Here is a 13635-nt window from a genome sequence, read left to right on the forward strand (position 1 = left end):
GGGGTAAATGAATGCATGTGGTTGGTGCTTCACACAGTGACTGGCATAGAATTAGGAGTTCAGTAGTGGCTATGTTTGTCATTAAAGTGGGCATCCACTCTTACCTCCCTTCCCTACCAGCAGAGCCACTGTCCTCTGTGAAAAGGAGGAGATAGCCCATTAGATCAAGGAAGGGTCCCAGGGCTCCAGCTGTCCTGGGCAGGGCACAGCAGTGATGCGGACAAGGAGATGGTCTACTGGGAGCCCCTCTGGCAAGAAAGGAAATCAGCATTTATAATAAGGGAGCAGGATGGGAATACTGGCTTGAAGCCTGGTTTATATCCATGTTGTTTTCGGGGGAGAGTGGGTGATGAGAGCTAAAGAGAAAGTTAGATTTTTGAAAAACAGTTATAGAATATTGTAAACATGCACACAATTAGAAAGAATAATATAATGAACCTCAATGTATCCATCACCCAGCTTTAACCATAATCAGCTTACATAATCAGATTTTGTTTCATCTTTTCCATCTCATATTATTTTCAGATAAATCCTAGGCATCATATAATTTCAACTGTAAATATTTCAAGTAAGTTTCTCTCAAAGATAAGGACTCTAAAACGATGAACCGGAATGCCATTGCCACACCTAAAACTTGTTATCAGTAACTCCTTAATATCATCCAAAATGCACTCTTTTAAACACTTAGTTGTCTCATGAATGTCACGAAAAGTTGGTTTCTTTTGAATCAAGATTCCAGTAAGGTCCACACGTTGCAATTGGCTGATAGGCATTTAAGTTTCTGTTACTGTGAAGGCTCTCTCCCCACCCCCATCTCTTTCTGTTGTGTCCTTGCAATTTATTTTTGGAAGAAACCATACCATTTGTTCTGGTTCATTTTCCACAATCTGGTTTTTGCTGATTGCATTCCTGTGGCGAAGTTTTACCCTCCATTCGTCTTTGAGATATGGACACCAAACAGCTATTTCCGTGGGAGTCCTGAAGTTACAGCTTGCTTGCCACCACCCCCAACCTCCCACCCCCCTTCAGAAAGGGCTTTATCCTTTGTGGAAAAGAAACGTCCCTGGCATCCCCTGAGCCAGCCTGCTGGGGCTGAAGGATGAGGGAGTCAGGAGAGGGGCTTCCCGGCGGTCCCCAGCATATGACGGATGTGGGCTTTTATTTGGACTGGCCGCTCTCTCTGTTTTTATGAACAGGGGTGTCTTTTCATAAAGCAGAACAATTTTCTGCCAGATAGCGAGGATTGTTTTTCATCCTTCTAGAGCAATAAGGTTCAGGATTTGTCTCCCTCTTGACTTTCAAGAGCGTGTTTTCTCAATTCTTTCCTGAAATTAAAGTAAAGGTCAAGGAGGTTGGCCTGAGGCCGGGTCCTCCTTCCTCTCCAGCTCCTGCTGGTGAGTTCGGCAGCTAAGTGGGGTCCTGTCCCCTGGACTCAGGTGACCCAGCCAGGCCCCTGGGGCAAACCCAGATCCACTTCCCAATTCTTTCCTTCCTGGGGGAAGCTTGAGGAGGAAGAGGAAAGAAAACAGAAAACAAGCCTGTGGACTGCCTTCTGACTTTAAATTTCCTGAGCAGCTTCTGGAGGTTTCGTCCCCACGGGGTCCCTTCTCCGGGGAAGGGACCCCAGAGCCCCAGCCCTCTGCCCTGCTTCCCGCCTGCCCTTCTGCACCTGAGCTCCCCCCCCCCCGCCCCCCGGATCCGCACTGTGCTGAGCGCTGAGAAGTTTTTTCATCAAAAGGCAGAGCAGGCAGAGAACGGTGCCGCCGCCCCCCACTCCCCACCCCTTCCCCACACTGAGTCACTCCAGCTAACACTTAATTAATTTGTGACACTTTGACAGTTTGTGAGGAGCCTTTTTTTTTTTTTTTTTTTTTTTAATACGGAGCCATCAAAATCCACAGGGACGGGACTGTCAGGCAGAGACCCATTCCCGCGTGCATCTGTCCCTCTTCTGTTAGACGTAGGGACCCTGGCCCAGCCCCCGGGAGACCTGGGGTGAGGCCACGAGGCCCTGACTCCAGACCCAGGGGCGCTGGCCGCCTTGGGGAGAAGCGGAACCTCAGAGGGGGCGTCCGGGACGAAGCCTGAGTGGAGGAGGCTGGTTGCGCTCTCCTCTGGTCTCCTGCTTTCACTCAGAAGCCCCCTTTCCCCAGCTGGCCCGCGAGCTGTGGCTGCCTCTCCCTGGGACCCCCCACCCACCGCAGATCCTCGGATGGACTGGCTCTCAGCCGCCCCCAGCGTGCCCCGGGAAGGCTTAGAGCTCAGGAGGGGCTGACTCCCGGCCGCCGCCTTGGCCGGCTGAGACTTCACACCCACAGGGGGCGCTAGTCTGGATGCTGCCGCCAAACCCTGGGTCCCCAGGACTTCCGGTAGACCAGAAGCCCTCCCCTCCAGCCTCGGTGCTCCCCTTTCTACAGAATTTGAGTTATCTCCCCACCCACCTTCCGACATACCTACACTCACCTTCGTGGAGCATTCTCTTTTTTCTTTCAATGCTTCTTAACCCTGTGTGCCCAGGCATGGCCTACGTGAGTGATTCCCCAACCATCTGGACATCTGATCCCAGCTACCCCATGACTGGGCCCCAGGGGGCCAGGGAGAGATCCCAAAGGAGGCTCCTGGGTACCCCTTGAGGAGGATCCAGGGGAGAAACAGCAACCAGGGTAGAGACAGACCAAGGGGCTGGCTCCTTCACACCGGAGCGAAGCACTACCTCCCGTGGACGCCTCTCAGACATTTAAGGCGCACCTGCCATAGCCAGGAGCCATGCTGGGAGGCAAGAAAGCCACGCTGAGTCGAGACAGGTGTGAGTCGTACAGGGTGAAGCCCACGGTTTGGCAAAAACAGACACTAAATAAATAATTAGACAAGTAACAGCTTAATTTTACCTGTGATAATGCCACCAAGGAGCATGTGCGCCAGGAGAGATTGAAGTAACAGGTCGGCTCTGTGCTGGAGCATCAGGGAGCCTTGCTGGGGAGGGGCTGTCCTGAAGGATGAGAAGGAGGAGGACCTGAGCCAGGAGGGGGTCCTGAGCCTGGCTGGGAGGGATGGGCTGGGAACTGATGTTGAGTGAACTGATGTTGAGTGAACGAGCGTCCCAGGGTAGCTTCTGTTGGCTCTGAGGTGGGAGACGATGCCTGACCACGTGTAACTCCAGGGCAGAGCGGGGCCAGCTCACCAACTTTAGATGCTGGGTAACTGAAGGCCCTCAAAGGCCCACCCTCCTGGCTCCAGCTGGGTGGGACCAGACACAGCGGGACAGCAGAAATGGGAGGGCTTCCCCCACGTTGTTGCACACACTTTAAGGAGCCCTGGGCAGTTCTCTCCACAGATAAGTGGTCTGAGTTCTGCTGCCGAGCTGCCCTGTGGAACTCTGGGTTGGGCCAGGGAAGCTTGGAGTCCTGGAGGAGCACTAGGGGGTGGTGTCAGTGTGACCTCTGCTCCCCCCAGGCCACTGCAGACAGGTTTACCCACTAAACCTTTCCCCAAACAAGGTTCCTCGTTTTATTGTTCAGTTGCTCAGTCACATCTAACTCTTTGCGACTGCATGGACTGCAGCACACCAAGCTTCCCTGTCCTTCACTATCTCCTGGAGTTTGCTCTAACTCATATCCATTGAGTCGATGATGCCAACCAACCACCTCATCCTCTGTTGCCCCCTTCTCCTCCTGCCCTGTCTTTCCCAGCATCAGGGGTTTTTTTTTCCAGTGAGTCAGTTCTTCACATCAGGTGGCCAAAGTATTCAGTTTCAGCGTCAGTCCTTCCAATGAATATTCAGGATTGATTTCCTTTGGGATTGACTGGTTTGATCTCCTTGCAGTCCAAGGGACTCTCAAGAGTCTTCTCCAGCACCACCATTCAAAAGCATTGATTCTTTGGTGCTCAGCCTTCTTTATGGCTCCTTTCAGCAGTCCTGATCTGTCCCCCCACAGGCAGCATTGAGGTTCTGGGCAGAGGGAGGCAGCCACGTGGGCAGCCATGGGAAGAACCTTGGAATTTCTGGGAACTGGACCTTTGTCTGAGCCCTGGAGGGTCCCTCTCCAAAAACTGCAGAAAATCAACTGGGATTCTTCCTTCCAGCTGCTGCTGCTTGACAGACTCAGCCTCACCACCCAGCTCCTCTGTGCATGTGGGTCTGGGTCACTGGGAAAGATGCTTAAGGCCAGGAGAGGCTGAGCCCTGAGGCAGCATTAACACTCCCATTGCACCAGCCCCACAACTCAGTCTCCCTTATTCTCCTCAATATGCCTCCGTCTCCACTCCTCCTGCCCCCCCATTCCAAAGACCCTTCCCCAGCATCCCACCCACTCCCCCAGCTCAGCAGCCTTTCTGCTCCTTAGCCTTTCCAGGTAAGACGGGACTGCACCCGTCAATGGCCCACGCCAGCCTTCCCAAAATCTGGATGCGGAAGGCTCTTGAGGCTGCATGGCCTTGGACCCTGGGCACCCCTGCCCTGATGAGGCCACCCTCCAGGGTCAATAAGTGAGGCCTTGTTCACAGACTCTTCTCCTTTTTCCTTTGGAGAAGGAAGGAATGGAGTTGGGGTGGGGGCTTCTTCCCCCTTCCTCTCCCACCCATCCTTCCCAGAGCTGCCTGAGGAGCTGGAGGAGTGCCCACCCCAAGTCACAGCCTGGACCTTGGTCTGGAGGCGCAGAGGGTGACCTGAATCACTGGGGTTGTGGGGAGGAGCCCCCTTACCACTCACTTCCAATTCCCACCCAGCGCCAGCAGCTGCTTTTGAAATGCAAATGTGAAGCACTTCCCGCCCCCCTTTTTCATTGAAATGCTTCAAGTCTCAGAAATGAGGGAAAAATGATGTGTTTAAGACAGCAGTGTCTCATCCGCCATCGAGCCCAATAAGGGATTGTTAAATTTTAATTAGACAATTTGACTCCTTCAAATGCCAACCTCCCAGGGGAGGCAGCAGCAGGGAAACAGGTTGCTGAAGTTTCTTCTGTGCCAAGTATTCCTCACCCCTTCCTCCTAGCCCGCGCCCTGTCGTTTCCCTGTTGGAGGGAATCCAAACCAGGGAACAGGATCCTCGCACCTCTCCTCCCTGACCCCTCCAGCTCTCCTCCAGGGTCCCAGGCACTCTAGCAGATTGACGCTTTTGCCTTCACCCTGCCGGGCTAGGGACCAGGGCGACCACAGCCTTTCTGTCCTTCCTGAGAGGAAAATATCAGACTGAGGGGTCAGCCTCGGACTGTGGAGCTTCAGAAGAGGTTTTCCTCTTCCAGCAGACCTATTGGAAGCTGTTTCTGTTTACAGGCTGGAAAGTGACCTTAGCTCAGCCCCCCTCCCGGCTGCCCTGTCTACCCATCCCCCACCACTGGGCAGGGCGGGTCTGAGCCCGGTGGGCTGCTGGCCTGGGCCCTCTCGATGAACCAGTTTAGCCCCAGGTGGCTGTCTGGGCTCTCGGAGCACTTCTCCGCTTGAGAGCTAGCATATTTTCAAATTAGAGCACACACACAAAGTGCTAACAGTTGGAAAGCACAGTGTAATGGCAGAGGTCCTGGGGGCTGGACACACCCAGGTCCACCGTCCACTTGCCCTGATCGCCCCACGCAGCCCCATCCTCCTAGACATCTCCTGAGGAAGCTCTGCCGTGGAGACTCTGAAGAGAGCAGGTATCACACCAGGCTGGAGATGGACTGGCCATTAGGGAGAACTTGACAGAGGGGTCCTGCCTGCCAATGCAGGAGACGTAAGAGATGTGGGGTTTTTTTTTTTTCTTGTTTTTTTTTTTTTTTTCATTTATTTTTATTAGTTGGAGGCTAATTACTTTATAATATTGTAGTGGTTTTTGTCATACATTGACATGAATCAGCCATGGATTTACATGTATTCCCCATCCCGATCCCCCCTCCCACCTCCCTGTCCACCCGATTCCTCTGGGTCTTCCCAGAGCACCAGGCCTGAGCACTTGTCTCATGCATCCAGCCTGGGCTGATGATCTGTTTCACCCTAGATAATATACATGTTTCGATGCTATTCTCTTGAAACATCCCACCTTCACCTTCTCCCACAGAGTCCAAAATTCTGTTCTGTACATCTGTGTCTATTTTTCTGTTTTGCATATAGGGTTATTGTTACCATCTTTCTAAATTCCATATATATGCGTTAGTATACTGTATTGGTCTTTATCTTTCTGGCTTACTTCACTCTGTATAATGGGCTCCAGTTTCTTCCATCTCGTTAGAACTGATTCAAATGAATTCTTTTTCAAGGCTGAGTAATATTCCATGGTGTATATGTACCACAGCTTCCTTATCCATTCATCTACTGATGGGCATCTAGGTTGCTTCCATGTCCTGGCTATTATAAACAGTGCTGCAATGAACACTGGGGTGCACGTGTCTCTTTCAGATCTGGTTTCCTCAGTGTGTATGCCCAGGAGTGGGATTGCTGGGTCATATGGCAGTTCTATTTCCAGTTTTTTAAGGAATCTCCACACTGTTCTCCATAGTGGCTGTACGAGTTTGCATTCCCACCAACAGTGTAAGAGGGTTCCCTTTTCTCCACACCCTCTCCAGCATTTATTGCTTGTAGACTTTTGGATAGCAGCCATCCTGATTGGTGTGTAATGGTACCTCATTGAGGTTTTGATTTGCATTTCTCTAATAATGAGTGATGTTGAGCATCTTTTCATGTGTTTGTTAGCCAAAGAGATGTGGGTTTGATCCCTGAGTTGGGAAGATCCCCTGGAGTAGGAAATGGCCACCCACTCCAGTATTCTTGCCCGGAGAATCCCTGGACAGAGGAGGCTGGTGGGCCTCCTGCATAAAAGCTCCAAGTCGCAGTCCCCAGTCCACGGGGTCACAAAGAGTCAGACACGACTGAAGCAACTTAGCATGCATGCACAATGGCGGGGTACTGACCACCAGCGTGGATGATTCTAGAAGTTCTTTTAGTACGTCTTTGGCCTTCTGCGAGGGGTGAGGCAGTGAGTCCTGAAGATACACGAGGCCTGGGTGAGCCCTGGCACTCTGATGGCCAGAGGCTTGCAGACTCCCACACAGATGGGGTCTCCCCTTGCTCCTGGCTCTTTCCACTTTCCCCCACACTAAAGCAGTTAAGGAAGAAGAACACAGGTGGTGTCAGAGCACACCTGGAAGCCTCTGCTGATGAGGCTGGGGGTCAGGGCATGGTTGCCCCACCCCACAGTTGCCCCTCTGCTGATGAGGCTGGGGGTCAGGGCATGGTTGCCCCACCCCACAGTTGCCCCTCTGCTGATGAGGTCGGGGTCAGGGCACGGTGGCCCCACCCCGCAGTTGCCCCGCTGCTGATGAGGCTGGGGTCGGGAGCAGTGGTTGCCCCACTTTGCTGCCCAGGTGAGGATGGGAAGAGGCCGTGAGCGAGGCCCGGCATCTGCATGTGTCTTTGTCAGCTTGCTTGGGCTGCCTTCATAAAACACCTAGACTAGGGGGCTCAGTGAGAGAAATTACTTTCTCGTAGTTCTGGAGGCGGGGAGTCAGGGACCAGGGGGCCAGGGTGGTCAGGCTGTTCTTAGAGCTCCTTGCCTGGCTGGTAGGTGACTGCTCCTCACTGTGTGCTCACGTGGCAGGGAGAAAGAGAGGTCGAGCTCTCTTGTGTCTTTCCTTAGAAGGGCAGCCACCCTACCCTCACGCTTCCTTGTTGGCTCAGAGCCTGAAAAGAACCTTGGCAAAGAATCTGCCTGCAATGCAGGAGACCTGGGTTTGATCCCTGGATCGGGAAGAGCCCTAGAGGAGGGCTTAGCAACCCACTCCAGGATTTTTGCTGGGAAATCCCATGGACAGTGGAACCTGGCAGGCTATAGTCCATGGGATCGCAGAGACTCAGACACGACTGAGCGACTAACACACACATCCTTACCCTTATGAGGACCCTGCCCCCGTGACCTTCTCCTAACCAAAGGCCCCATCTCCAAATAGGATCATGCTGAGGGTTAGGACTTCATATGAATTTTGTATGAACACAGCTCAGTCCATTGCAGCAGGCTCAGATCATCCATCCCGCTCCCAGGAGACAGAACCAGGCAGTTAACCCCCCCCCCCCCCCGAGAGCTTAGAAACAGCCACAAACATGCATGTGTTTGGAGCTCATCGAGTGACATTGACTGGGGACTGTGACTTGGAGCTTTTATGCATATGGCAGGAGCCCCCTGGGAGGAAGATGGAGGTGGCATGTGGAGGCTGATGAGCAAGTTGATCATGTTCTCATAATCCCAAATCAAAATGCTTGTTCTAACAAAAAATTTTTTTAAAATAATATGCAATATTACTTATCTGAGGTCTTTTAACTGTAGGAATAATTCTCCTTGGGTTATACATAAAGCCTAACTCCTTTTTTTCAAAAGAGTAAGAAATGGGGACCATCCTGGCATATCCAGGGAGACAGCTTTGTGTGGTATTTCCATCTTATAGGAGCCCCTAATCTCACCTGGCTGGTCTCACCCGGCTTCTCCAGACCCAGGGCCAGACCAGACTTACCTAGAGCTCTCCCCCGACAGGTGCAGGCTCTGACACAGATGAAATTTGAGGGGCAGGGCAGGGGCAGGAATTGGAGGGGCGCCTCTGGAGTGAAAAAGACCATAGCCTGGCTTCTCCTTTGTTCTATCTTCTGACGGATGCCCCTGGGAGCCCTGGGCAGAAGGAAAAGAGGAAGGGCTGGGGCTGGGGGCTGGAGCAGGGGGAGCCTGGGGACCAGCAGGCTTTCTTAGAAAATTCCTCCTGAGAAAATGCCAGCAGAGAAATGCCTGCAGATCACTCTATTTTATGCATGCTAAGATGCAGAGCCTCTCCGACATTTTAAAGTCTCTGAAGTCATAATGCCTTTTGCAATCAATGCCATCTAAGAACTGTATTGGAGTTTGATGGCATTTCTTCTTTCCGAGTGGTACATAAGACAACTTACTTTTAATTCTGCCTTAAAACCTAGGAAATACGACAGTCTCCAGTGGGGAGCAAGTGGGCTGGGAGAGCTGGTCCTTCCAGGCCAGCTGCTACCCCATCCCGAGGGTCTTCAGATTCACCCAGCAACCACAGTCTGGGAATACACTTTACCTTTTCTTTCCTTCACTCCTTTCCAATGACTCAACTGCTGCATCTCAGAATTTTCTCCTCGTCTAGCGCCCACTTTCCAAGCATGAGTGGCCAGGTGTCACAGGAGGAGCCCAGCAGGTCCTCTGACCTTGATGGGCTGCATTTGGACAGCGCCTGTCACTTCATCCCTTGAGGGTCTTAGCTTTGTTGTCTGATTGTTTGTTTCTTTGGATTATTTTGCTTGGTTTGTTTTCTCAAAGGTTTGATTTTTCCGTGAGGGTTTACCCGTGCTGGCCACATATGCATCACCTTACTCAATCCTCACAACAAAAACTGCAGTCCCTATTTTGCAGATGGGAAAACCGAGGCTTAGGAAAGCCAAAAAATCTGGCCAAGACCCTCGAGTTAGGAGAGCTACAGTTGGTATTTAACCCAGGTGTTCTGGTCTCCAGCCCCTATGTTATAGCAGTGTCTCTCATGCCAATAAACCCCATCTGTGGGGGTGGATGTCCAGATTTGCTGATGTCCAGATCCCAGATCAGTCTGAGAGCCAGCCGGGCAGCCCCTGTGGTTAAGAGATGTCAGCCCCGATTAGGAAGGTTGCTGAGGACACAGGAGAATCTGGAGCTCACTCAGCACTAGTTAAAAGGGTCTGCAGGTAATTAGGCATATTCCATACTTTCCCATTTTTTTCTATAATGTGATTATATTATATTTGTATCAACAAAACGCTATAAGCACAATTAAGAATAAATGGTCAATTTGAAAATTAAATGCATGAGGCCTTTCCAGCCTTTGGCAAGATTTACTCTGTGGAGTAACCAGCACCGAAGAGGAGTAAGTGTTAGCCCCAGCCACCACCCCCGCCCCCCATCTCACCCATCAGTACTCGCATTTGCCATCAAAATTGCACCCATAATGTAAGTCTCAGTTGAAGTTCTTCCCTTTCCAGGAAGCCTTCCATGAACACCCCAGCTGTGCCCACACACACATGCTCCCTGGGGCCTGAGCATCACTGTATCCCCAGTAGATCTGCATGTTGCCTTCTCCTCTGTCTGCTTCCTGGGGACCAACGTGTAACACCCATGATACTCTTGGGTTGCATCTCCCCTTTGTCACTTGTTGATCTGATGGGTTATGCTAGCAGTTACATTTCAAGTGTGGAGGGGTTTTCTTCCCAGTTGGACTCACCCTTTGATTCAGTTCTGCAAACATCTGTTAAACACTTACTGCCTGCCAATCATAGCATTAAGAATCAAAAGGGAAAAACAAGATAGTATGATTTTTTGTTTATCCCACGAATAAGATGAGGCATGAGCAAGACATGGTGTAACCCTGAAGATGCTTACACACACACACACACACACACACAAATGAACTGAACAGACACACACACGAATGGAGAATGTTCCAGAACAGAACCACAAGGCAATGCCTTGGGAGCCCCCAGGAAGGAGGGAGATGGTCCAGCCAGGAGAACTTGGGACAAATTCCAGGACAGGGGGATTCTGGGAGGGACTTGCTTTGAAAGACATGTAGGACTGGCCAGTAGGCGCAAGGGAAAAGAAATTTTCCAGGTACTTTTCTGATTTGTAGAGTGAGGATGAGAACTATAAGCCTTAGAGGTTATTTTGAGGGTAAATGAGATAGCATATCTAAAAAAGAAAAAAACTTGGCAAACGATCACATCCTTTGCAGTCAGATGAAGCTGTCATCGTATGTAGGTTCAGAATTGTGCTGCAGAAATGAAGGTCTGGTTGGGCATGGAGAATGGGTGGGATGAGAGGAACCAGAGGTAGGAGCAGGGCAGAGAGGCACAGTCAGGATTGTGGGGGAAGGGAGTGTGTCTCTGACTTCTCAGGCCCCTGACAGTGCTGGGCACAGTGCTTTCTGCCCGGCAAGCTCGATAGATGCTGATGGAGTAAATGAATGGCAGGAGCAGCCCCTGCTGCTTGATCGATATAGACACGCAGGTCTCCTGCTGTGTGCTCCAAATGGGAAGAGGAGCCAGTGGGCTTTGCAGAGGGCAGCCTCCACGTGGCCCAGTGCTTCGCTCCCTTGGAACAGGAAGACTTGTTGCAAGGATGGCATTCCATGTCACTCCACATGGAATTAGGCATTTTGCTTTCCCCTAAGAGGCTCCGGAGTGGTGGTGCTGGGTTGGACATCATCTATCCTCCTCTGCTGAGAGCTGGCAGAGCAGATGTGTTAGCGAGGGGAAGCTGGGCAGACCCTTCTCCAGGGCTCCCCTCTGACCCGTCGAGGCTGGTGTGCCCTCCTCCCTGATTTGGATATGGTACCATGTTCAGATCGATTGGAATAAACTGCTGGATTTCAAATTCATTCGGGTAGCAAAACACCTGGAAGTTGTGGAGTTCTGTATGGAATGCCTTGAAGTACTGTTCATTTAGTTCCATTGTGTGAAATAGGAACACTTTTGTTAGCAGGAGAGCCAACTGTATTATGTGTGCATTATGTTTCAATCACAACCAAAACACAGGCTGTCAAGCTCATCCATGCCTGCTGCCTCTGAGCCCCTCCGCTTTCTTTTTTCAGTAAGAAGCATCTCCAAGCCTCTCAGAGCCCAGCGCAGAAATCTGGAGTTATCCTCATCTCCTTCTCTCCCGGCTTGCCTACCCCTACTCCCACCCCATATCTATTCAGTGACCAAATTCCATGAAATCGACAGGTTAGCTACTGACTCTGAACATGTCTCTCCATGTTTATTCCCACGCCATCATTCAGAGGACCACCATCTCTTACCCGAATTACAGTCACAACCTCACTTCCTGCTAACATCCCAGCTGACTGCACAGTTAGCAACCTTTCCTAAACACTAATCCAATGGAGTCATTCCTTTGTACCTGAACTTTCAGGGACTCCAAGCTTAAGAGACCCATTCTGGCCCCACAAAGAGCCCTCTGGCTTAATTTTCCCCAGCTTATCCATTATGCTCTACAGTTTTTTAGCCAAATAGAATTAATTTCTATTTGGGACCGTGTCGTGTTCCCTCTGGCTGGGGTGTATCCCCTGGACTCAGATGCCCGGCTCACTCCTCTGTCTACTTCATCTCCGATGATGCCTCCCTCAGGAAGTCTTTTCCCTCTGAGATGAGATGCCCATTTCTCAGGGCTCTCAGGGCTCTCAGTGCACAAAGGCAGAACCTCACCAGCTCTTCCTGGGGTCCCTGCAGCCTCCCAGCTGGTGACCTGCTTCTCCACTTAGCAGCACCCTTCTATTCTCTGCATGGCAGTCAGACTCTTCCCTCTGGAAGGCAAATCTCATCATGTGGCTCCTGCTGCCCTTGAGATCAAGTCTGAACTCCTGGAGTGATTTATAAAACCTTCTAGGATCAAGCCCGTTGCAGCCTCCAGTTCAGCTCATTCCAAGCTCTCTGCGCTCCAGCTGCCCCGGATCCTCCACTATCCCTCTCACATAGCACCCATTCTCCAGCTCCATCATTTGCTTACCTGCTTCCTGTGTCTAGACCCTTCCCCTGGCTCCCAACTGTTTACCTGACAACATCCTGCAGGTGTTTGTTGAACATCCCTTCCTCAGGAAAGCCTTCTTTGAAACCCTAATCTAGGTTGTGTCTCTCTCCTCATTCCATTTTCTAATGCCTACCACTCAGACATTTAATTGCTTGGTTAATTGGCTATTGTTTCTTTTAGAATGTGAGCTGGAGAACTATGTATATTTTGTTCCTGCCTGTTTCTGGCATTATATAGAACAATGTTCAATAAGCAATTACAGAATCAAGACGGAATGAATTCATATTTCTGTTCTTACCACTGGAAGCTAGAACTCCTCGTGAATTTGTGTGGGGCATGGGATGTGCTTAATTGTTTGTTGAATAAATGGGTGAATAAATGATCAGCTCTTTTCAAGCTCATTGATTTTATTATACTTTAAAAAATGGTACTTTCTCATTTGCTTTACCATCAGCAAGAACCTGCTAGCAGAAGAGTGGCAGCAGGCTGCAATGTTTCAAGAAAATTTGGGGATGCAATCTTAAAATCTTGAGGCTGGAGAATTCTCTTTTAACCTCCTGTGGTGGGTGTTAGCCCCGAGCCTCCCATGGATAACTGTATGCTTTGGGGGGTCCTCCTGCTCACTCCCTGTGTCCGTTTCTCCTGGCCAGAGCCTGGCCACCCAGTGGCCCCACCGCCCCCATGGATCCGCTGAACTTGTCCTGGTATGATGATGATCCAGAGAGCCGGAACTGGAGCCGACCCTTCAACGGGTCCGAAGGGAAGTCCGACAGGCCCCACTACAACTACTACGCCATGCTGCTCACCCTGCTCATCTTCATTATCGTCTTTGGCAACGTGCTGGTGTGCATGGCTGTGTCCCGTGAGAAGGCGCTGCAGACCACCACCAACTACCTGATCGTCAGCCTCGCTGTGGCTGACCTCCTGGTGGCCACGCTGGTCATGCCCTGGGTGGTCTACCTGGAGGTAGGTCTGGGCCCCTGCAGAGCTCTGGCACCTCCCCCGGAGATGCTCCTCCTTGGTTCCCATCCAAGGAGGAGTCCAGGCTCCTCACTGGTTCCTATCAACAGTGTGCCTTCTCAGGTAGGCCCTCTCTCCTCTCTGGGCTCAGTCTCACA

General features: G+C 51.2%; 1 protein-coding gene across 2 annotated transcripts in view; it reads left to right on the plus strand.

Moving 5' to 3' along the window:
• DRD2 (dopamine receptor D2) overlaps positions 1 to 13635 on the plus strand; it is a 79776-nt gene that overhangs the window by 54194 nt on the left and 11947 nt on the right. Inside the window, exon 2 of one of the 2 annotated variants that reach the window (XM_065944377.1) lies at positions 13168 to 13483. In XM_065944377.1, the coding sequence (XP_065800449.1) occupies positions 13199 to 13483 (285 nt within the window). In that variant the 5' untranslated portion in view covers positions 13168 to 13198. The other variant, XM_065944378.1, reaches the window with a different exon arrangement.

The sequence above is a fragment of the Muntiacus reevesi genome, chromosome 9 (assembly GCF_963930625.1).
Source record: "Muntiacus reevesi chromosome 9, mMunRee1.1, whole genome shotgun sequence".
Classification (NCBI taxonomy): Eukaryota; Metazoa; Chordata; class Mammalia; order Artiodactyla; family Cervidae; genus Muntiacus; species Muntiacus reevesi.